The 25,777-nt window shown below is 37.7% G+C and overlaps 1 protein-coding gene across 3 annotated transcripts in view; it reads left to right on the top strand.

Annotated features, from left to right (window-relative positions):
* atrnl1a (attractin-like 1a) overlaps window positions 1-25,777 on the top strand; it is a 201,415-nt gene that overhangs the window by 154,015 nt on the left and 21,623 nt on the right. For all 3 annotated transcript variants that reach the window (XM_056760413.1, XM_056760415.1, XM_056760414.1), the window contains one exon: window positions 11,144-11,251. In XM_056760413.1, coding sequence (XP_056616391.1) covers window positions 11,144-11,251 — 108 coding nt within the window. The remainder of the gene's footprint in view (window positions 1-11,143; window positions 11,252-25,777) is intronic.

The raw sequence follows: 25,777 nt of genomic DNA, 5'->3' as shown, positions 1-25,777 counted from the left end.
GTTGCAAACGTTTTTACTTCTGTATTTTGACGCATTTCCGAGTGAAATGGAGTGAAAGTTTATTACAATAAACACTGCAATATTTCATGTAAAAATAGGCATTAAAACTTTCAATTTCACTGGGACTTTAACAATATTTCTTGGGACAACACATTTTATGTTACTTTCAACATAACTATCACAGATACTGGGTAAAGATTAACACATCCATTTTAAGAGTGTAGACACTGCATACGAAAGGTAAACTCTTGTACCTGGCTGTTGTTGTTCTACTCAGACAACACTTACTTTATAATGTAGGATATTAGTTTTGTTTGTTCAACTTTTTAGTTTCTGGTACTTTGTGATGGATTTTGTTACCCAAAGGTCATAAAGAAAGAGCCCTAGTGTCTCTTTACTCTGCGTTGATGCTTTGCCTTCTGCAACAGCTTTGGATGTCATTGGGAAACACCGGCCCAAAAGAGTCTGGTTAAAACAGTCCCTAAGAATACTGGAATGATCACCATAAACTTATATGCTCTTAAGCGATGACAAAATTAGCATCTAGGATATATAACTGTTCAAAATTGACAGTCTGGCATGCGCTCAATCAAAACATATCTAACCTGTTTCAAGTCTACACGGTATGTTGAATGTTAAGGTTCTATGGAAGAGATCAGACATCATCGCCTCCGTGAGGAAAGAAGACAAACGCCAGTGTCACTCACCAACATAAAAAACAACCTTTAAGTGACACATCACTGGTAATACTGATCTGCCTATTCTTTTAAAAAAACGTAGATCACTGTCTCTGTGGCTATCATGCTGTTTAATGTAGCTTTGCCTGGCTAAATGCAATTGGTTATTTTAAAAGGGGGAGGGGCCCCTCAATATGTCTCGCGCTCTCTGCATTATTCAGTTGAAATTACGTCAACATATCAAATAATGCTGCGCGTTCCAAGGCATTGCAGTGGGCCTTTAATAAATGTAAAAAGAGGTAAAGTACCTCACATCGGGCAAACGTGGCCTAATGGTTTCCTGTGAAAACATTTGTTCCTGGCTTAAAATAGCTTGAATGTAACTGTAGCTTCATTAAGTATATATACATACTTGAATATGCAAATTAGCCCCGTCTCCGCTCAATCACACTCTGCAAATCCAAAGGCTGCTGAAACTGAAAGTGAATCTGAGAGCTGACACAGCAGCGCAGCGATCATTTAAGTCTGAATCTATGCGCCATATTTGCATATTTATGCATCAAAATGACGATCTACAGGTGATGGGTTGATGTGATTGATTCACATCATTAACCTTTGTATTGACTCATTAACCGGGGCAGTTTCAAGCTGCATTTTTATGAAGAAAATTGTTTTAAAGGATAAATTTGCACTTGGTTTACATTAAAAACACCACATAAACATATAAACAACATTAAAAACTTGATTTTAACCACAGGGGTCTTTAAAAATTCATGTAGAACTTGACCAATATCATCCAGTTTTCCTGCTTCAACAATGTAATGAAATTCTGTAAATTAAATGTGGAAAAGCTGATGGAGAATCATAAACTCGAATGTGCTTCATCAATCTGCTTCAAACGGCATAATCACAGAAACCAAAGTTTACCAACATCCTTCCAAAAACCTGAGTGATAATACCATTTATTACACGGCTCATTTTAATGCTTGATTCTGATTGGCCAGTCGCGACATTCCAAGGGTTGTTATTTTCAAATAACAAGCGATCAAAACTAATAACATACTGTAACCCGAATTCTGCAAATATATTTGAGAGAGGCAGTTTAATATTACACAAAAATGAATTATAAATATGTCTTTTAATAACATATATGATATCATATTTACAAATGATTAAACCAATTTGCCTGTTCTTGATGTTTGAACGTTGTTTCTTACTTTAAAACCAAAACTAAAAGGAGCTAATAAAATATTTCAAATTCACATTTTATTTTCAATTTTTTTTCTCATGTGGCAAGAAGCCATTTAAAAAGCGGGATAATGTACAAGCAGCCGGCTTTTATTACAAAATAAGTGCCTTTAGTGTGATACAAGATCCTCCGTTTCGCGCGGGGTCGGGGCTTATATCTGCGATAACAACCAGCTGCCTGTACATTATCCCTTACAAAGTCCCTCCATATTACCATCTCATCTCATCTGAAGAGTTACACTGTATCATAACCAAACGTGTTGTGATAAGATTCCTGCGATAAGCAATTTGTCCATCCATAGCTAATGTGAAAAAGGGGCGTGGCTCGATAATCAGTCACAAAACACGGCCAATCAGAACAGTTTTTCTCTCTCCCCGCACTCTCCGAGTGCACATAGACAGATGGATCCTGTTCTCATCACTTCACATCACGCTATGCTATAATTTAACCTAATCTAACCGTTTGTAATCAAATGTATATAGGCGGTCCTCTTCCATGTTTGGCATTTAATCTTCATGAGGTGCAGAACTTACATCATATGAGATCATTGTGTAGTCGGAGCTGTGAGCCGTAACGTCGCTAAAATAGTAACGTCCGTTTCTCATCGCATCACGTTTGGTTAGGACACGGTGTTAGGCTGCATCTGTCCTACACAGCTCTGTTTATGTGCTTTATTATCCAGAAGCAAAGCTCCATGGGGAAGCTGGTGTATTCTGCCTCACAGCCTTTGCTGGAGATTGGTATTGATCAGAGATTGATTGGGCGAACTCCTCGTTTAAGGGGATGTTGGGATGGAGCTGTAAATCTGCTGAATCATATTTCAGGGGCTGACTCGCATTGATGCGTCCCACCAGAAGCCTCTTTAATTGGTCGAGGCCTGGAGCCTGTTTCACGCTTGCAGGATTAGCGGGATTCCTCGCTCTCAAGGAAAAAGCAGACTTCGCTTAAGATATCTGACATGACACTAGAGATATTATAGTGAAGAGAATCGACACATTGTTTTTCGTTAAAGTAAACGATGACCTTAGAGTGCAAAGAAAATCTTTCCCTCAAAAAAGAAAATACAGTTGCAGGAAATTGAATTGAGCTTGTATAAGGGATTATGCTATTGAAGGGCACAGAGTTTTAGCTCTTGATTTACTCGTCTGTGTGACGGACAGGAGATGAAGGGTAAAAGGGTCACTGTTTCTGTCACAAGCAGTTGATTTGTCTGGGCGCTTGTCCCGTCCTCTGTTTGCCGTGACTTACTCGACCTTGAAGTCAGGAGGCGTTCGCTTGACAAACGTTAATGAAATAAAAAGACGTGCTGTCGGTGGACTGTGAATGTGATGACCACCCTGTAGCGTAATGGCTCATTATTGCCAGATTGTATAATCAGCATGAAACACTAGTGTGAATGGTGAGCTAGTCGTCATGGGGAGTAAATCATTAACGTCTCAAACATTTTAACGGTGACAGGTGTTGTTTTAGTGGCTCTTGCAAATGAAATTGCAATTGTTGAAGCAACGTTTTGAGAGTGTTTACATATTCCATGTACAACAGGCTAGAGATGGCTTACTTGTGTTTGTTTATGCATATTATGCTGAGCACTTTTCAGCATTACCGAAAATTACACACTTCTGCTTTAACACACAAAACTGTATGTGGGTGAAATGGAAAAGTTGAGGAAATATCAAAGTTGAGGAAATATCAAAAGGGATGAAATGCATAAATGCATGTTTGCTTTCACAGTTTGAATTAATGTGAATAGTACAAGTGTGTATGTGTTTGTGGTCTCTTGCAATGTGAGGTGATAAACAGCGCCATACTGACTGTGATGTCTCGCTTTCTTTCACCTCTACACAGTTACACAGGGAAGAGAGTGTCCCTTAAGATTAAAATGGCATCACAGTCTGTGCGTAACACTATCTCTCACACACACTACAGACAGAAGCGGCCATAGCTCTCATGGAGGATTTAACACTTTGTGAAGTGAGCGTCTGGTCTTTTGAGGAGTAATTGCAGTCGGAGCGTCTGCCTGAGTGAGCTGTGTGAGTTTGAATAGAAGTAACAGAGAATAGAAGTTCAAATTTGTGTTTATTTAAGGTAGAGATGCAATTTGAACCCTTTGGTTAAAAAAGTCTGTAATTTTGTAAGTGTAACAAAGTTCAAAGTAGGGAAGGAGGGAGGCGAGAACCGGAGAACATTTAAACCATTTTAATAAAAAGAAACAAACAATAACACGTAAGTAAAAGACCGGCAGCCGACTCACGGTCGACTGCCGGCCACAAGAACATAAATATAAACTTAACACATGTCCAGGCCCTGTCCTCTCTCGTCAGCAGTCCCGTCGCTCGTCCTCTTATGCTCCCGATTTCCTCCGTGAGATATAGGTGACCGGTATGCGCACAGCTGATTTCAAATATCACTCATGCCACCGGCCCCGCCTCCCTCACCACAGTAAGATAATTCAATAAAAAATCCTTACCTTTATTGAAAAGGTAGGTTGTTATAATAATATTTTATTATTTGAGTTGTAGACTTGAAATGTCATTGGCCTTCATCCCACGTAAAGATAAAGGTAAAGTGCATTTTTCAGATACTATAGATGGGGCGATAGAGAAGCAAAGGTTACAGGATGCAAATGTGATATTTACACTAAATAATTCTGAATATAAAACATTTATATTATATTTTTAATAATTAATGGTTAGAGTATATACATTACTACAATATATACTGAAGGGAGGTCTTATACATTTGTTCAGAATATTAGAAATTTTAGTAAGAAATTATATATTTACATTTAAGGGATAATCCACGGCCGTGCATTCAAAGATTTTAATGCACGACATGGAGTCTAAGAATCGCCCCACGCGAAGGCGCCCCTTTTATTATTTTATTCTAACTCATGAAAAACAGTAATTCCTTGTATTGTAACACACACACACAGTGAATAAGAGCGAATGAGAGGTGTCAAAGGGCACTGATGAGAAGGGCTAATGTCATGTGATAAAAGGGATGATAAAAACTACATTGTCGCACCCCTCTTCCTCTTGCAAGTGTGAAATGTCAACAAGAGGATGATTTACTTTAAGTCAGCATGTTACTTGGCACTCCTTCCATCCTACTCCCATACTATCTAGGGACAAAAGCATGTGAAGGAGAGAGAGCGCTGTTGCTCCTAGATTCTCCATTAATATGTGAACACATCAATCTCTATTCTCTCATTCTCGACTCAGTCACTCCCCCAAAACTTCTTTCCCAATCGCTTTGCAGTTTTTTCCCTTCCTCATTTTCTCTGCTGACTCTAGACTTGGTCATGGTCCAGGACTAAAAGGATTTGCCCCATTTATTAAACGGTTCTTTGAGTACAGAGATGGATCAGACCATCACTTACATTCTGCTCAGCTCAGCAGAGTTACATAACCTCCCAAGTTGTTGTGTTTGTATAAACACGTGAACTGAACACTTTTTTATACTGTTATTACTCATCTGTTGCTTTTGCAATGTACGATAAAGAGATAAAAGGAGTTTATATGGGCTTGGATGTTACACGAATACCCCGTTTTGACGTCCATCAAACACAATAACTCAATATCAAACCACTTTGATAGACAGTCACTCCAGTCTCTAGATGGTCTTTGCTTTGCTCTTTGCTAGATCAATAGGATCAGGATCAAAGAGTCAATTGAAGCACTTTTTTTCTCGGGCTTATTGTAGATCTCTACATTGATGTTTGTCTCACTTTCATTCATGGTAAAATGTCATTTCGGTCCTAATTATCACTCACCTGCTCTATCTGACAGAAATAATGCTTAGATTACAGTCTTTTGTTCTGGTCTGAATGGAGAAAATGTCACAATGTCATAATGCAGTCAAACTTTCTGTTAATGTGTGTGCTGTATTATGTATGTTGCACTATAGCACATTTTGTACGGTCCACTATGATCACACATTTTGTCAAATTCAGACTGCCCTGTAAAAACTTATTGCATTTGCTTCAAAGACATCAATAAAATCTGAAGATCATCAAGGCTTGGCAGATGTAAACCAGGTAAAAACCCTGCTTTACTTTATTAGAGCAGGATATACTCTTCAGAGCTTCTACTTCCCTGAAATCCGCTGAAGGACAAACATCCCATAATTATGCCTGCGAGGAAGCAATGACAAGCGTATATTTTCTTCTGCAAGGATTTTGGCAGTAGTCCTTTGCTATTGAATAAAAAAAGTGTACTGTTTTTATGAGACACCTTGTATTTGTATGGTGACAAAAGAGCTTTATTTTCTGTCTGTGCTTGGAAAGTAAACTCTGACTTTGAGTCAAAATCCCTTTGTTGAAATAAAGATTAACGCACACGCTAGACAATGGAAACAACTATGGACACCCTAACAGAACATTGAAATCACAGCAAGTCAGATAAAAGCTGATTTTTGCTAGTGTGCATTTCTGTGTTAATAAAATAACAATGTCCATTAGTGCTCAAGCAAATATTATGATTATTATTTTGAGCATCTCCATTGACGTGTTGAGCAGTAAACCTTACTAAGCATAATATAGTTGACAAAAAAGAAAACTATTAAAACATTTCTCGTAAGTGAGATCAAAGTAAACGTAAAACTAGAAAGGTTAATTTAGCAATAGCTGAATAGGTTTAAGTTAAGTCACGAAAATATATAATAAATGAACATAAAATAATAATTGACAATTGATTTATATAGAGTAGTATTGCATACCTTGTATCTTCAAAGAGTCTTTAGATTGATCACATTTATAAAAGAGAGATACAGCTGTATGATTATTTCTGAAAACAGACAAGCCCTGAATGCGTTCAGGGGGGGGCGGTAGTACAGCACGAGCACACAATACATTGTTGCATGATCCCTGAATGCAGTAACTGTTGACATGGGCGACATTAGGGGGGGGGCAAGGGGGGCAGATGCCCCTCCATGTCGTAATTTAATTATTGGAGATAAAGAGTGGCAGATGTGAAAATTGTTTCCTATGTGATTATATTTGTATTTCCGAATTTATAGGGGGCAGCAAAACTAATAAAGAGCAACAAGCTACGCATTACGTACTATGTTACGCATTACGTAGTAATAGCCTACGTACTACTACTATCCGACAAAATCTGTCAAAATGGCTTAGCGTCCCAATACGTTGGATAATCAAAAACAGATAGTGCTGCAGATGAAGGACACGTAACCGAGCAGACAACAGAGCAGATTTGAAAAATGAGAATCTCCAATGTGAGCCGTCAGGTCAGTTTCAAATTGCAGCCGTTACCCAGGCCTCGACAGACAGCGCGCATCCTGAGCGAGATCCAGTTCACGGACCAAAAATGTCTACCAACTTTATTGAAATCGGGCAGTATCAACCAGTTATTTCCTTTCCAATGACTGAAGGTAGAAAGTTCAGAAAAGAATGGTATGGGATTTATGAATGGCTGGAATTTAGTCCCGCCATTGATCGGGCTTTTTGTTTCCAATGTCGCGCATTTGGTGGCAACGAGAATAAAATAGACACATTTCAAGTCACTGGACTTGCCAACTGGAAAAAAGCCACGGAAAAAATCAGTGAACATCAGAAGAGCAGCGTGCACATTTCTGCAGGTTTGAAAATGAAAAGTCACTAACAGACACTTAAAACGGGAAGCGTAGCGAGGCAAATAAGCAGTGAACACGCAAAAAGAGTAAACGAGAACAGAGAATATTTGAAAAAAATATGCGAGACTTTGCTCTTTTTCTGTCGCTCCGGTATTGCTCTTCGTTGTCACGACAAAACGGATGGTCGGAAAATCGGGGAATTTTTTTGCAGTTGATGGATTTAAGGGCCACTGACAACCAACTAATTGATCGCCTATTTAAGAAGAGAGAGAGATCATTTAATTATGTACATAGCAAGCATCAAAATGAGTTGATCAATATAATGGCCGGCCAGGTTAAAAGTTAATCGATTTGATGCAGCGCCCGGTGGACGCCGTTTAGCACTTCACTAAGGTATGCCTGTTTTGTTGTTTAGTTGTTACTTAAATCTGCTTGTTTAAAATTTCTGTGAATAGTTTGATGATGCAGGTACTCAAAGGTGTGTTGTTGTTTTTTCTTGCCCCCCCCGAATTCGACTGTTCAATGCCGCCCATGACTGTTGATTACACGTACCCGCCGATTGACATCAAAACACAGACATATGACTCTGTTTCACTTACCGCGTGCAGTTCATGTCCCGGCATCTTTTAGCGCTGGGGCCGCTCTATCTATCAGTTTCAAACGATCTCCAAATCCAGTGTTACATCCATCATTCATATAACATTACTCTCAGAAATACAGTGAGCAAACAAACCCCTGAACTTTACAAACGCAGTGCTCTCTCTTTCTTGGTCCAGTTGGTTGTGCGCATGCTCCCTGTTTGACGCGTGGGCGTGCTCTTTCATCATGCTCGCGGGTTGACACGTGGGCGTGCTCTTCCGGAAGAACTGTCCCATAGAGACTAAGAAAATTTGTTACTTAAGGGAATTTCATGTTCATAGAAAACTTTCAGAAACCTATACGAATGCTTGGGGGGGTGTCAAGCAAGAAATACGACGTCATACAGTACGTCCTCTTAAATAGTGGTACAGAAAATACACTTATGTTTTAAGAACTGGAGGTTAAATTTCCAGATGATATGGTGCTCTGCTTGAACACTTCTTTGGCTCTAAATTAAGATTTTAAGTGCTACTGTACATTAGAGATCCATCACACAGGAGACTGGAGTGAACGCAATGCACTAAAACAGAAAAATAGGTGCTGGAAAAAAGTTTTTCTTTGTTCAAATACATGTGTGTGCAGAATGGTCGAGAGGCCACACTTATGCCTGTAGTGCAGAAGTGTCACAATCTGCAGGGCTTTGAGAGTTAAAATGCGAACATGTACTCTTGGATCCCGACTGAATTTAAGTACATTTATATGCTATGATGTCAGACTTGGACTGTGTAGTACAAGAACACTGTACATTTAAATGAGGGAATTGTCATTCTGTAGCTGGCCTCATACTGTAAAAGTAATTAAGGCAGTATTTCATAAAACATGAATTATCTTTTTGTGAATTGTTTATATCATTGGGTGGTGACCGTTTTGTGTTCAGACAGTATAAAAGCAGTGAAACTGCATGTCTGCATTATTGGCTAATTGGTTGATTAAAGGTTTGAGTTATTGCATGAGCCTCAGTTTACTGATGAAGATATAAATCAGGATGAACCCAAGGGAGGTGCCATTGATTTGGTAGAACACACTAGAGGCACTGAAGTTTAACCGATACTATACATCCCTGAACTGTTACGTTTGTGAGAAAGAATGATTTCAGTTAACCCTCATTAGTGAATTACTGGAAGATTATATAAATCCATTTTCAAGTATGTTTGACTTTTGTTCAAGCGTTTGAACTATAGACAAAAAAGGTGGGCAAATTAGACTGCTAACAAGGTGTAAGAGATTTTTTTTGTGCTATGCATTTCATGGTCATGTATAAACATTAGTATAACATTAGTGTAAACATAGTATATAAGCATATTTGTACTGTATATTTAATTTTATCTTTATGTTAAATAATGTACTTTTTTATAAACGTGTTAGCAAACGGGAAATTCTAAATATAAGTGTTTACACTAAAATCTAAATTTTAATTTACTCTAATCTGTTGTAGGGGTAGACCGATTATCGCCCTGGCCGATAATCAACATCGATATTAAGCATTTTTATGATCATTGACATTGGTCATTTTTTATGCCTATTTGTCAATAAATTAATTAATTTTTGAAACATGCTATTTGGCTCTAATGCAGCCTCCTCTGTTGTAATACGCCAATCACTGGCCATCTGATTTGCTGAAAGTCACGTCCGGCCAATCAAAGCGATATGAGGTAGACACTGAAAAGACTGCACTCTCGCACTGAAAGCATTTGCTAGCTCGAGCTGCTTCAGTGATCGCGAATCAGTTCACAGAATAGGAATTTGCAGATTTGATCGAACCCATGACCTTGGCGTCGCTAGAGCCATGTCATGCCTATTCACAAATACAAAACATGTTAAAGCATCAAGTACTTGCGTTGCAAGCAATTTAATCTAGCATTGCTACAATTTTACTCTTAAAATATTTCTACTTCAATGTTGACATGTTATGATTCCTAGAGAACCATAGTGACTTTATTTTCTTACTGTTTTATTCTTAAAACCGAATTTTCTTCATACTAATGGAGTAGTTTTTTAATGACATTTTTGCCTCCCGTCACAAACAAGTACAAACATACAACCCTTGTGTCCCAGGCGAGTAATGTTTACAACGTTCGGAGGTTAATTATGCATTTTATGGGCCATTTACAGGCCCAGGCGATAGATGCCACAATGTCCTTCTCACCTCCTGAAGGACCTGTCAGGGAACATAAAGCATCCATGCTCCACCAGTGAGTTTGTCTGTCTCTTGACCATGACGCACATTCACACACGGCCGGGCGTGTTTTAACAATCATCACCGTGACTGTCCTATGAATCAACTCTCGGCACACTGTCACCCTTTACCTTGAATGCCTCTCATAATCTCGCGTGTCCGTCCTTCTGCCACAGACAGGGGAAAGCGCTGTTGCGGTCCATGTGTTATGCACGTCCACTGGCACTTGTTGTCTCTTTGTGTCGTTTTGCGCACCAGATTTGACATTAAAAACAAGTTTTCCTTGCAGATTAATAAAGGCTCACATTTATTTAATGGAGCTCCCTACATTCTAGCATATGAGACCTGTAGCTCAGACAGCGTGGACTTACAGTGTGCATTCTAATGACTGAATTATGTTTTCTGTTGCGTGACGTTCAGGTGTTTTCCCTTAAGAAAACCAATAAAACTGGTAGAATATCTGTTTGATGTCAACTACCAGTCAAAAGTTTGTGATACAAAACGGCTTTTTCAGTAATGCATGAATGTACTTTTGTAGACACATTCACGCATTTGTGAACATCTATATATTTCGAACCAAAATGTAATAAAAACATTTTTTTAATTAAAACTAAACCATAAACTGTGCACAATTTCTTTACATAATCAACAATTTGTTAAATGTTTATATATAAATGAGACTATAGAACGATGGATAAAGTCTATACACTTTGTACATTCACCTTGTGGTTTTTGTTGTTTATTGTGTGTTTCATTAGGCTTATCCGAACTCGAATGATTCACTGATGTACTTTTATTTGTCTCTTTCTACAGCAGCTTATGCGTGAGCGACAGCAGATGGCCAGCCGTCCATTTGCCTCTGTTACGGTGGCACTGGAGACTCCAGAGGAAGAGGAGGAGCTGCTGCAAGGCCAGGTGGAGGTAATGACCTGACATCCTTCTCCAAACTCAGGAAGTGCAATGTTTTTTTTTCTTGCCATTTTTTATATCTACTATATGTGTGTGCTCTTCTGGTTTCCTGGAGTGTTCTTGTTTGTATATTGCTTGTCGAGGAAAACGTTCTTAAAATTTGTAAAGGTCTTAACGTTTTTATGAGGTGCTGATATGATAAACTCATATCTTTTTTATTCCAGAGTCTTTAGGTTTTTAAAGGATCGGAGTGAAATGAGTGAATCGCTGTAATTTCCACATTAAGAGGTTAATTAAATAGCATCTGTTATAACAGTGTAAACTGTGTTTAGCATAATTGCATAATATATGGTTGAATATTCTCAGTAAGCAAGCAGCAAGGCCAGAGAGCAGAGCCATCATCACATTTCATGCCTAAGTTGGTTGCTAAGCACAGGCTCTGGATGGATGCTTTCATTGGCCGCTAGCATTAGCGCTATATTTCTCTCACATGGTCTAGAGCGGTTAGAACGGCTTTCTGCTGAGTTTTTTGTTCAAGTGTATTGAATTGTGCAATATCTTTTTCAAATTTGTAAGCACGCATTACTTGCCTATATCCATCACCAGTTTCATGTTACTTATCATGTCTTTAACTTTTGTTTTTTAAAGACTCGCACTTTTTAAAAACAACATTTAAAATGCCATCTGTGATAAACAAATGTTTGGTAGACTGTTATTTAATTGCAGGGCTTCTTTTTCTTGCGGCACATACATCTGCACTGGACTGTTGCGTAGGAGTTTGATGTATAAAGGCAATGGACATGTGCATGGAAATCTGAATGTGCCTAAGCTTTGTACTTTTTAAAAATATCATCAAATAACTGCTAATTGACGGATTAACATACTAAGGCCGTGTTCAGACTTTACTTCTTTTTTGAAAAGCTGCTAGCGTCTGTTTTACATTGTAATCCAATGGTATAAACTATTTTTTCAAAAAAGGTCCTGTGTGCTTTTTTAAACGCCAGCGCCGGCGCTTAAAACTTTTCGGCCCTAAGTCAAGCTCCTTTTTTAACTCAACTCAACTCAACTTTATTTATATAGCGCTTTTTACAATTTTCATTGTTACAAAGCAGCTGTACATGAGACACATTTAATACAAGTATGAATTCTAAAGCAGCCCCCCCGGCCAGGCAGATAGTGCAAAACAATATGCAAACGGTGGTGAGGAACCCAAAACTCCCATCGAGAAAAAAAACCTCAGGGGAACCCAGGCCCAACCAGGGGATTCCAGTTCCCCTCTGGCAAAAGCTGCTGCCTCTGCACAAGCTCATCAGTGCTTGCACAACAAGGCTTAATAAAAATATAAAAATTAAAGATTATCATTAACAATCTAATAGCATTTGAAATGTTGTAGAAAAAAACAAAGTTGTCGCGTCCTTTATCCAGCTCTATCCTCTTAGCACTTGTCAGGTCACCGCTTCCCATTCTCAGCTCTGCCATCAGGTCTGGGCATGAACTGCATCCTGCGGTAACCTTGGAACAAAGAGACAAGACTGGCTGAGAGTAGAGTACTGTTCTGCACTCTTTGATGCAACAAGTACATCATTTGTTGTTGGATGTGTTCCTGGTTCCGGTTGATCTAAATAATGCAGCCTAAATCCTCTGAGGATTAATATTATGGAGGTGTAGTGTATGCAAGATTAAAAAGATGAGTCTTTAGTCTAGATTTAAACTGACAGAGTGTGTCTGCCTCCCGGACCGTGCAGGGAAGAATATTCCAAAGTTTAGGCGCTAGATAAGAAAAGGATCTACCACCTGCACTTGATTTTGAAATTCTAGGTATTACCAACTGACAGGACCCCTTAGAGCGTAATGTACGTGGTGGTCTGTAATACAATAGAAGTTCATTCAAATACTGCGGCGCTAGACCATGTAGGGCTTTATAGGTAATAAGCAAGATCTTAAAGTTAATGCGATGCTTTATAGGTAACCAGTGCAAGGTTGACAGAACCGGGGTTATATGCTCATACTTTTTTGTACGTGTAAGAACTCGAGCTGCCGCGTTTTGAACCAGTTGCAGTATTTGTAATAGGCCCGCAGGGCAACCACCTAGAAGTGCATTACAGTAATCTAGTCTTGATGTCATGAATGCATGAATTAATTTCTCTGCATCTGACAGTGACAGCATATGACGTAATTTAGATATATTCTTAAGATGGAAAAATGCAATTTTACAGGTGTTTGCGACATGGCTTTCAAATGAGAGAGTACTGTCAAATACAACGCCAAGATTCTTAGCTGATGACGAGGATTTTATGGAGCATCCGTCAATCGTTAAGCAGTATTCTTGGTTGTTACGCATAGCAGTTTTCGGTCCAGTAAGTAACAATTCTGTTTTGTCCGAGTTTAGTAGTAAAAAATTGTTACTCATCCACATTTTTAAGTCAACTATGCAATCCTTTATTCGATGAAACTGCTGGGTTTCATGAGGCATCGAGGAAATATAAAGTTGAGTATCATCAGCATAACAGTGAAAGCTAATTCCGTGTCGCTTTATTATATCTCCTAGAGGTAGCATGTATAATGCGAAGAGCAGGGGTCCCAAGACTGAGCCCTGTGGTACACCGTACTGGACTTGTGATTTGCGGGACACCTCATTGTTTATTGCTACAAATTGAAAACGGTCGGATAAATAAGACTTAAACCATTTCAATGCTATTCCGTTAATGCCGACGTAATTTTCGAGTCTATGTAGAAGTATGCTGTGGTCAATGGTGTCAAATGCAGCACTGAGGTCTAGCAGCACCAATAACGAAATACAGCCACGGTCAGACGCTAAAAGCAGATCATTTGTAACTCTGATCAAAGCAGTCTCTGTACTGTGACATGCTCGAAATCCAGACTGGAATTCATCATTAATGTCATTCCTTTGGAGGAAGGAGCATAATTGGGTTGAAACTACTTTTTCCAGAACTTTAGATATAAAAGGTAAATTCGATATAGGCCTGTAATTCCCTAGTTCTTTAGGGTCGAGTTTGGGTTTTTTTAAAAGAGGCCTTATAACAGCCACCTTAAATGCTTTAGGCACATGTCCTAATGTCAGAGATGAGTTAATAATACTAAGAAGAGGATCTATAATTTCGGGGAGCATTTCTTTCAGTAGTTTTGTAGGTATAGGGTCTAGCATGCATGTTGATGATTTAGATGATTTAATGATTTTAGACAGTTCATCGTGATCTACTGTAGAAAATAATTGCAATTTCTCCTTAGGGGTGCTGTAGTTAGTTTGTTCAGCGGATTTCACTACAGGTTGCATTGTTATAATTTTTTCTCTTATATCTTGGATTTTACTTGTGAAGTAGTTCATAAATTCATCACTGTTATGCTGATAATCAGAATCTGACGTCGATGACGACTTATTTTTTGTTAATTTAGCCACGGTGTTAAATAAGAACCTAGGGTTGTGATGGTTTTCCTCTATTAGTGTTGAAAAGTAGGCGGATCTAGACGTTTTTATTGCATTCCTGTAATTTCGAGTACTATCCTTCCATGCTATACGAAATACCTCTAGATTCGTTTTCTTAAAGTTGCGCTCCATTTTACGGGATGCTTTTTTTAGAGTCTGAGTGTGTTCATTATACCACGGTGTTGGGCTGCTATTTTTAATTTTCTTTAAACGCAGAGGAGCAACTGTGTCTAATATTTCCGAGAAAGTAGAGTTAAAATTTTCAATAGTAGTGTCAAAATCGTCAACGTTATTACTCATGCTGGATATTTTAGACAATTCAGGCAGATTATCGAGAAACGCATCTTTGGTAGTTGAAGTAATCGTTCTACCATATTTGTAACAAGGAGTTTGATTTGCAGCCGTAGGCCATTGAAGCAAACATAATATCAGATAATGATCCGAAATATCTTCACTCTGCTGAACGATTTTAACATCGTCCACATTTATACCATAAGAAAGTATTAAATCTAAAGTATGATTACGAAGGTGAGTGGGTCCTGACACATGTTGACTAACGCCCATGGAGTTAAGAGTGTCTTTGAAAGCCAGTCCCAAGGCATCTGTATCATTGTCTACATGGATATTAAAGTCACCGACGACAAGGACTCTATCTGCGGCCAGTACTAGTTCTGATAAGAACCCACCAAAATCTTTAATAAAATCTGTGTGGTGCCCTGGAGGCCTATATACAATAGCTAGAATAAATTTTAAAAATGTTTTGTCCTTAGTAATAGGTGTCGATACGTGAAGTACCATGACTTCAAAAGAACTGTACTTAAAATTAGACTTCTGAGAGGTAATAAAAGAATTCTTGTAAAGTGCAGCGACACCTCCCCCTCTACCTTTTAGACGAGGCTCGTGTTTATAGTAATAATCATGGGGAACGGATTCATTTAGAGTAATAAAATCATCTGGCTTTAGCCATGTTTCTGTCAAACAAAGCATGTCTATTTTATGATCGGTTATCAAATCGTTAACAAAAAGTGCTTTATTTGAGAGAGATCTAATATTAAGCAATCCGAGTCGTAACAGCTGATTATCTGTATTTTGTTCATGTTTGATTTGTTTAACGTTTATTAAATTACTTTCAAGAGGTTTACGCAATATCTTATGTTTGCTAATCCGGGGGACAGACACAGTCTCTATTTTATGTTGTTTGTAAGAAGGGATTATTACATGTTGTATATTTTGTGTATTCTGTAACGCGAGAATTTTATAGCTAACCAATGACAGAGACCGTTTCCTTAACAACATGCGAGGAACGTGATTGGTCGAGAAAAAATTAAATGGCGGCCGAAATGCCCGTTGTAGCATAGATTTGTATAAATGTAAGGTTCTTTTTCACTTTCAACAACTTCGGATTGCATTTTTTTAGCGAGAAATTAGTATTGTAGTTTTTAAATATGTGATTAGTTATTGCAAAGACGCTTTCTGTTTATAATTCAAATATACTTCAGTTACGCTGCCTATCTGTTTCATAGGGCTGCCTTAGTGCACAGACGCTGCCTCCGAAGTCTCGCATTTCTTTGCATTTCTAGCGAGAAATCAGTATTGTAGTTTTTAAATATGCGATTAGTTATTGCAAAGATGCTCTCTGTCTATAATTCCAATATACTTCTGTTACGCTGCCTATCTGTTCCTCACGGCTGCCTTCGTGCACAGACGCTGTCTCAAAAGTCATGGCGTTCGGCTGCTATTTGTAACCAAACGCTGGCAGCATTTTTTTTACTGAAAAAGTGTCTTTGTCAACTTTTTTTTGTCAAAAAAAAGTCAAGTCAGAACAAGGCCTTAAAGCGAGCTAGACCTGTTGTATACAATATCTAGCTTGGCCTTGACTGAGTTGTCCTCCCCAATGTCACAAAAATATCTGCAGCAACAGAGCAACAATTCCTTTTTCAGACTCCAAGGTTCTATAATGTACGTTACTCCTTTTACCTGCAACCCTTTGTTCTATAACTTCACATACTCATCTTAATGTTGATCTACAGTATGATCTGAAGATGGGTTGTTGTCAGGTCATAATCTGGCCCTGTGTTTCTTTTTTGACAGTCTTTTTTGGCTGCATCTCATTCCAGCAGCTTCTGTTAGCTTGGTTCATTGTAAAACAAGAAGCGAGACAAAGAGTTTGAGGAATGTGACGTATTACATTTGCACAGCAAAGCTGATGACATTGAGTGCTTATACTTAACAGCAAAACATATCTTACTTTGAGTGTGAAGTGATCAATAGCAGATAGGGAGAAATTAAATTTTTCATTTTTTGACCTGTAAATTTGTGGATGGTGAGAAGTAATGTTTGGTGTAAAGTTAAAGTCTACGACACTTACTGAGAAGTACTTTGTCCTTAATGGTGCACATGCATGTTTACTTTTTTAAATGTTAATAAAAATAGAGAGGTTAAAAGCAAGAAAGTCATCAACGGCCAAGGAAAAGCTGTTAAAATCTGCATCAAGCAGGTCCCCAGCAAGTTTAACTTAAATAGCAATTTTTCAGTAAAAGATTTAAAAACAAGTAGCCTACAATATATACTGTATAATAGTATGCAATGTAGCCAACAGAATAGTTCAAATGTTTGGATCAGCATGTCTGTGATCCATCAGTGGAAACAGAATTTAGCATGTCCAAACAACCAATTCCTGCTGAAGTGTTAAAACAAACCGCTATGACCTGCAGCTTCAATGCCACAAAGCGAAGACAAGTGGGATGACCTCGAGTGCAGAGCAATATGACCACAAGTACAACTCCGTTAAATTCCAAGACCAGGCACTTTCAAGAGCAGCCACTTAAAGAAAAGTTCAAGACAGAGAGAGTAGTGAACCAGCAAGACATCCACACCAGTAGGGGTCAGTATAAATATAAAGGAGTTTAGTGACGCCCCACTCCCTCAATAAAATTAAATAAAAGATGCTTCGCTAAATTATCAATGTAAGCATACAGTAAACATTACACATGAAACAACGATTGAATAAATACTCCGATGCAATGAAGAGATGTATTTTGATGTGACCTGTTGTCTAGGCAACAACGACCACTCACGTTTGCGTTAGTAAGAGGCTGCATACAGTTCTGCCCAACATATGTCGTATTATACATGCTTTTAGATGCCTGTTTTTTTGTCAGGTGTGTTGATATTTTGTCACAGTTATCTTTCAGCGGGTGTTCTTTCAAAGACTTAAATGTTAAAAGACTATCTAATGGTCTGTTCAGGTATTGTTTGGGTTTCAGGACATAATTTTTTTTTACTCACAATAGGAAGATAGATATTGATCACGCTCTCCATACTGTGATTTTCAATTCTTGTTATCTGAGTTTACATCCATTTCTTTCTCGCTCTCTCTTTCTCTATCTCTCTCTTCTGGTTATTTTCTTTCCATCTCAATATTGATGTTGAGAGGCTGAGTGGGGGGATCTGGGAGATGACTGTAGTCCACAGAGCAGGGATTCAAACATATGTTCTGTGAGTTGCCTGTCTGATGGTCTGATCCTATCAAAACAGTCCATATACAGCTGTTCAAATAAACAATGGAAGTTATGGCAACTCTCAGGAGCATAAAATGATCCTCTTAGTCTTGTTCATTGTGTTTTCGTCTACTCTATGTCAAGTCTTGACAGCGATGTATAACATTAAAGGCTCTAAATGTTTCGTTCTTTCACCTTGCAGACAGATGCTCAGTCTAATTTAGAATACACAAAAATCCTATATTTCGGGCTTTATGACAAGCACACATGGTTTTTCACCATCCTTTTTAGTATTTCTGTTTCTTACAGACATTGGCAGTGATATTAAATATTTCGCTTTTTTAACAGGCACATAGTAAAAAGCAGATATTAACAGACGGGCGCAGATTCATCTTCTGGATTGTTCCATGGCATCTTTTACAGGTTTTGGACACTTTAATCAAAGCTAGTCCTACACAGTGCTTTGAGCAAGCTCAACATAATACTTAGCTCTGGTCTTTTAATGTGTCGTGTCAGGCTGCTGATTCCTGTCACATCTCATCTCTGTCCAAAACACCTCCCAGATCGATGACCCATGAAGGGTTTTTATGAGACGTTCATAAATCCCACAGCTGCTTCGGAGCTCAGCTGCACTCGGAGCGATGCTGAGCTTTAGTTCATGGAGCGTTTACAAGTACCGATTGTCACTGTTCCGGAGTCAGTGGGAAATTGGGCATTGCGATATTTAACAGCGTGAGACCTTCCAGGGAAAATACAAATAGCCAGCATGCAGACCGGCAGCAGAGTTCTGAATGAAGTTAAAGGGGTCATGTGGCGCGAATACTTGTTTTTCTGTGTCTTTGTACGTATCTAATACATGAATGGGAAACTTTTAACACACCAATTGAAAAAATGTAAGTATCGTAATAAAAGATGCATTCTATCTAAAAGCAAATGCTCACCCAGACCTGCCTGAAACGCCTCGTGTAACCACAACCCCACAAATCTACGTCAGTTCGTGGTATGTATACGCAAGTTATGTGGGCGTACCTGTCAGTACAATTGCTTTGGTAACCTGATGTTCCAAATATGGTAAGAGGCGTTACATTTCTGTCACACACTTGCTGTATTCAACCAATCACTACTCACTGGTTAACTGGCCAATCATAGCACACTTCGATTTTCAGAGCAATGAGCTTTGTAAAAAATCAGCCCGTTTCAGAGAGGCGGAGCAAAGATGAGATACAAACATCTCCACCGTATGTGGAAAATACAGCATTTTTTTACCTTGAATCTTCTATACACATTCCATTGCATCTAAAACAAAGAAAATTTTTGTTTTAGCCATGTCATATGACTACTTTAAAGAGAGTATGAGAGAAAAGAGATGTTTGTGTTTTATTAGTTACAGCATATATGTGTCTTAACATAAAGCTGAAACAGTTAAATGTTTATATGATTTATGATCTAAACCCAACTTTGATCTGAGTGAAACTGACTTGCTTTAAATGAACTTTGATTAAAGATAAAATAACATTATTTCTAGTTTACAAATGTCAGTTTCTTAATCAAAACATGCAATCCAAATTAGCCCGAACTTGGAGAACATTTCAACTCAACGAGCCCCATCCACCAGGATTCTTCCTCATCACGCCCAAAACTGATGTCAGAAGTCAGTGTACAGAACGGTGCATGCACGGATCACTCTGTGATCCATATTAATAGCCTTTTGTCTTCATTTCTCTCATCAGCACTTTTGCTGCTCTGGGACTGTCTCATGTTCAGCTGATCTTGCATGTTAGTATAGGAAACACATTTCTCTGCTATGTGAGTCCGATTGATCAGAACCAGATGTTTTCTGGGCTGCAAGGGACTGACAGGTGAAACTTAATAGTCTTGCAGTCTGTTGTCTCTTTGGTCCTGTAGGTTGACAAGTCAACATATGCTTGTACAAGGTGACAGAAGATTATATTTCACATGAGAAAGAATAGAGTATACAGACTACTGTAGTTACAAATATAATATGGAACTTAACTTCCCATGGAAGAATGATAGAAATACTAATATTCTTATTATGTATGTATTTTTCGAAGATATTAAAGGCCTTTTGTTTATTTTGACAGCCTGTTATTTCTAACTAATTGACCATTCGATTTACCACGTAGAAAAAAATCTATTTCTATTCTACTGAAACATTTATTGTTCTTAAAGCTTCAAACCAACTGCAGTTTCGTGGCAACTACTAACCAAGACAAACCAACACAATCTCATGGGAATTTGTTACTATTTTACAAGGAGGCTAATTTGTATGTACGCGATCTTATTCGTACATTTTAGCACATTCGTACGTAGCTTTTGCGCCCGTGACGTTAGGTTTATGGGTGGGGTTAGGGGAGGGGCTTTAGTATTGGCTTCAGTATTCCCTTGAGATCAGGTTGGACACATCATACCATTTGTTGTTGAATTTGGATTTCTTATTTTTCACATACATGCAAAAATTCCCACCAATGTTGGATTTTATTTACTGACAGACTTTCTCCTTCAGTGCCATTCATTGCAATCAGGGTTTTATGGGCTGTTCAGCCAATATTAGTTAAAGAGAATCTGGGAAAAAACCATTAGACGATGGGTCCAGTTCAATAATCCTGTAGTCCAGGAGTCATAAACATGTAATCGAACAATCCATTAGCAGTCTAATATCACTCTGAGTTTTGACTTTACCTGAGCTCTCTCTGGCCAGAAAAGATAAGAGCGGATATCATAACCCTCTTACGCAAAACACTCAAGAGCCTGATGGTGCTGGATGAGGTCAGTGTGTGTAATTACTGTGTATGCACACAAATGCTTGATTGATGTGATATGAAGTATGTTGATTCAGGCGAGATATTAGGAAAAGCCTATTGTTTACCTTCGAAAGGGAAAGAAGGGGTCATTTTGATTGGGGCAAGTTGTCACTTGGTTGGAATGTTATTGGATTCATAGACTTTATTGTAATATTTGTTTGTATGTCTTGTTGCTTTTGGGAAATTCATGTTTAAGTAGAGTTTGGAGCCAAAAACATTGAAGTGTGTGTTTAAACAGAAATTTAGCTTTTTAAGACAGCGCTGCTCTGAAAAATATTCTCTGGAGTAAAGTATGACGGCTATTTTAGGGTTCTCTTATTGGAAAGTTGTTTATGAGAACAATTTTTCGTTCAGCACTGTGATTCCACAGACAATGCTTAGTAATAAATACAAGCTTGATTTCATAGATAGACAATAAAGGATAGAGCTAAAAAGCATTTTTTCTCCATTTATGAACTGAATTCATTGTGTATGATTTTCATTAAGACACTTTATCCTTGAGTAAATATACTTTTAAATGCTTTTTTACCCTTTTTATCAAGTCGACCTGAATTAATGCCATCCCTCATTTTTCAATGACGTACCGCTGTTGGAAGAGGCTGTGATTTCTGTCTACCCCAGAGATTAGTAACGCTTAAGAGTTAAACCCTCGTTTGTCGAGGAGATTCAGAGTCTTAGGTCAAAACCCTTGAGGGGGCCTGTCAGGAAAAATCTTTCATCTAAAATGCTGTGGCTCATCAAGAATCTCTTTGCAAATCCTGATTGCTTCTCACTTAGCACGTTACCATCAAAAGTCTTAGTTTCCTACAAATTCTTAGAAAGTTTTTAATTTTTCCAGGAACACTGCTGCCATTATAGGGATAGTTGAATGAAAATTATTTCATCATTTGCTCTGTTCTACAGCTATTCTTCAAAAGATCTTGTTTTGGTGTTCTGCAGAAGAAAGAAAGTCTTACAGGTTTGAAATGTCAAGAGGATGAGTAAATGATGACAGAACTTTATATTTTTGAGGTAAACTATCACTTCAATATAAAGGTTCGAACATGATCTAAATTTGGATCTTGGCTGGCATTCCTTACAAATAATTGCTTTTAAGTTAATGTTCCTGAAATCCACATTGCTTGTTTCATTTCATAACCATTAATTTGATCATAACAGGTTATGATTATTTGTCTAAAGACTGGTCATCTTGAAGCTTAAAGTGATAGTTCACCCTAAAATGAAAATTCTGTCATCATTTACTCACCCTCTTGTAATTTCAAACCTGTATGACTTTCTTTCTTCCGCAGAACACATAAGAAGATGTAAGAAACATATCGTTAACCGAACAGCACTGGCCCCCATTCACTTCTGTTGTATGGACACAAAACCAATGCAAGTGGATGAGGGCAAGTTAACAACATTCATCAAAATATCTTCTTTTGTGTTCTCCGGAAGAAAGAAAGTCATACAGGTTTGTAATGAAAAGAGGATGAGTAAATGATGACAGAATTACAATTTTTGGGTGAACTATCCCTTTAATACCAGTGATTTAAATCAGGGATTCTCAAACTTTTCAGATCAGGTACCACCTTCAGTCAAATTATTTGTTCTATGACCACCATAGAAAATCATATGAAAAAACAGTCAAATTAATAGTAAAACAGTGAATCTTTATCTTTACACCTCATCCTCCAATTCTATATTCTTAATAATATAAATACTTTTTTGTTTGGTAGCTGTTTAAAACTAAATAACATGCTTTTCCATGTTTTTAAAGTTAGTCAGCAGTAATAGTGGACACAAAACACTTTTCTCTAGTGCACTGTACACACAGCTCTGTAAATGACTTTTATGGGGGATTTATTATTAACTTTGTGAGGACTTGCGGAAAGACCACAGACGTATCATAAAGACATACAATGTGGAAAGAGTATTTAACACAGAAGTTAAACAAATATGTGTATACTTAACATCAAGAGAACAACTGTATATAACAAACAGAGACTCAAACTACTGCAGCGGCTCGTCAAAGTGGCGGGTCAAGACTAAATCGTAACGCGCCGTGTAAAAACTAAATCGTAACGCGCCAATCGATCAATTGAGTTAAAATCGAGTAGATGCAGACGCATGTTGAATTAGCACTTTACAGCAATAACAGCAGCTTTAAACAGCGGTTCAAGTGCAGAAATACATAAGAAGCCTAATTTACATGCACAGAGAGAGAGAGAGAGACGCACAAGCTCACATTCTGTTTGATCTGCCTGTCACGTGCCTAAGTTACGTCATCGACCAATGATAAATAAACAATAATTCATACAACTATAATAAATTCCAGATAGGCTGAGATGTACTGTATTATGTATTTATCTATCATGTATTAAACATGATTAAAACACGAAATGTAAATTAAAATATGGAGTTTATAGAGTCGCATACCTTCAGTGGTCTCTTCAAGCACCACTATTGGTACGCGTACCACAGTTTGAGAACCATTGATTTAAATGTTTATGATACAGCAAATGTGAGAGAAAAAGAAAAACTGCAAAAAAATAGGATGAAATTGGAAAGGAAAATACGTAAAGACAGGGCAGTATGCTTTCAGAAACAGAGGTGCTTGTGTGATAAAGGCTGTGCACGGCAGGCTTTAATATGTGTACAAATATGTTGTTTTGAAAAGCTTTATTTGTGTCTAGACTGTAAGTAATTATGTTGTTCATAAACAACAGATGTCTCCATGGTAGACAACATGGCCCTGAGTTGAATATCCATTATCTTTCATAACTGGCACAGGGCGTTCATATGTTGAAGCAGGTTTTGGCTTTGATGCAGTTGGTTACACACTTCTAACTTTCTGCATCGGTGAATTTAATTTCTTTTGGTACTTCCTTAAACTACCCCTGCCTCTCCTTTAAGAGTTTCTCTTATTTCTTAATGACGGCCGTGTTCTTCTTCTCCCCTCACGTTTTTAATCAATAGCTTCATTCTCACTGAGAACAAAAACAAAATCAATACTGGATTTGAAGCAAACAGTTTGTGAAATGATGTGCTGTGTAATGTTTCATGCTTGTTTTTTCCGCCCATGTCGGAGACTTTGAAAATACATTCATCTTCACTTTTAATAGCGGAGAGAAGGTAAAGTTTATACTCCCACCTTTTGAGTTTGAAGGGGGATGTCACGGCTTTTACTGAGTATTAGGGACATGATTAATCTGTAGTTGGTGTAGACTGTAGACGGTTATAGGACTGTGCGCTTACTCTCCTTCTGTGTTTCTGTCTGCAATTAAAATGGAAATTTGGCAATGGACCTCTGTGGCAGGATAGTCCTTTTTTATATCTAAGAGCTGGCTAATGAATCTGTCTGAGCTCAACATAACCAACACAATGAGCTCCCTTAAGACCCGGTGCTCTACAGTACCGGCCGCCCAGAGCATGCTGGGAGAAGTGGTGGAGGACAAATGTGACTGAAATGCTGAAACTCCCTGTAGTTCTGTATTTCGGTTTTTAAAAGTGCTATTAGAGTTAAGGCAGGTTCTCAGATTTCCAAAATCCCAATATGTAAGGCATTGTATACGCTTTAGACATGAACACTACACTTTAGACGATTGGCGGGGAAGCTATGGCGCCAGGTGTCTTACCCTTCACCATCATTCGATTGTTAAAAACATCATAATATATATGAATATTTCATGTTGTCCTGGCCAATACACACATGCAGTGCTATACGCAAACGACGCTACTCAAACAATCCTAACCTCATTTCTATATGTTAGATATAATGGAGTTTAATATATATAATAAATATATATATATTATTATTTTAATTTGATGATATATATAAAACGTTCTGCAATGGCTCTTTTGCAAAAATTAATTAACCAAAACTAGAAAAAATGGCTCAAATTTTAGTAAATTAAGTCAAAAATCCGATCCAACATGGCAGATGAAGTGAAAGAAACATTGAGATAAAATGCTTAAAATGTACTCAATACTAAGCATGTTCTGATAAAAAATAGTTTTATAATTAAAGATGACCTTTTTTACACAAAATGTTTGGGCTGCTTATGTGTGGGGCAAGGTAATGGAACAGAGCCGGTCTTTATTGTTTTCAAGCCTACGTTCACACAGAAGTAAAATATGGTTGTCAAGAGTGCTAAAAATACTCATTGTATGTTCACACATTTTTTTAGAAATTTTACAACCATAATCTATAACCAAATATAATCCATTTAAATTTTCAGAAGTCAAGCTGTTAGCTCTGCTTGTAGGGTTTACAGTTTTTTATTTTCTTCCAAAAAAAAGTGAAGTGACATGAGCACTGTTACAAATGACTTTTTTCAAAGTATTTTTATTGATATTTTATATAATCTTATAGCAGTTCCTAAACAAAGGATGAAAATACAAAAAACATCTTGCTCCAACAGAGCTTCACACCCTTAGTGCACTACTGCATTTAATGATTTTTCAAATTAAATTTTAAATGCACCTTTTAAAATAGTTGTGTCCGTAGTGGAGAAATGTCAGTCAGAACGTGTTTCTTCCTCATAAATTCATGTAAGAAAATAAACATATGATGTTTTATGAGGAGCCATCTCTTCTCTATATATTGGTTATTATTCTTTCTAGTTCGTGCATTTTAATTCACAAAATGTCAACATTTATTGTATAGACTGATATTTTTCCGATGTCTGGATTATCAGGAGTTTAATAAAACAGATCAATATATTGGTTGGAGAATCCTTCTCTAAGAATTTGTATTTATATTTATAACAAAAGTTTTGACTGCAAATGT

Source organism: Triplophysa dalaica, chromosome 11 (assembly GCF_015846415.1).
Source record: "Triplophysa dalaica isolate WHDGS20190420 chromosome 11, ASM1584641v1, whole genome shotgun sequence".
Classification (NCBI taxonomy): Eukaryota; Metazoa; Chordata; class Actinopteri; order Cypriniformes; family Nemacheilidae; genus Triplophysa; species Triplophysa dalaica.
This window is presented reverse-complemented; position numbering and strand designations above follow the sequence as displayed.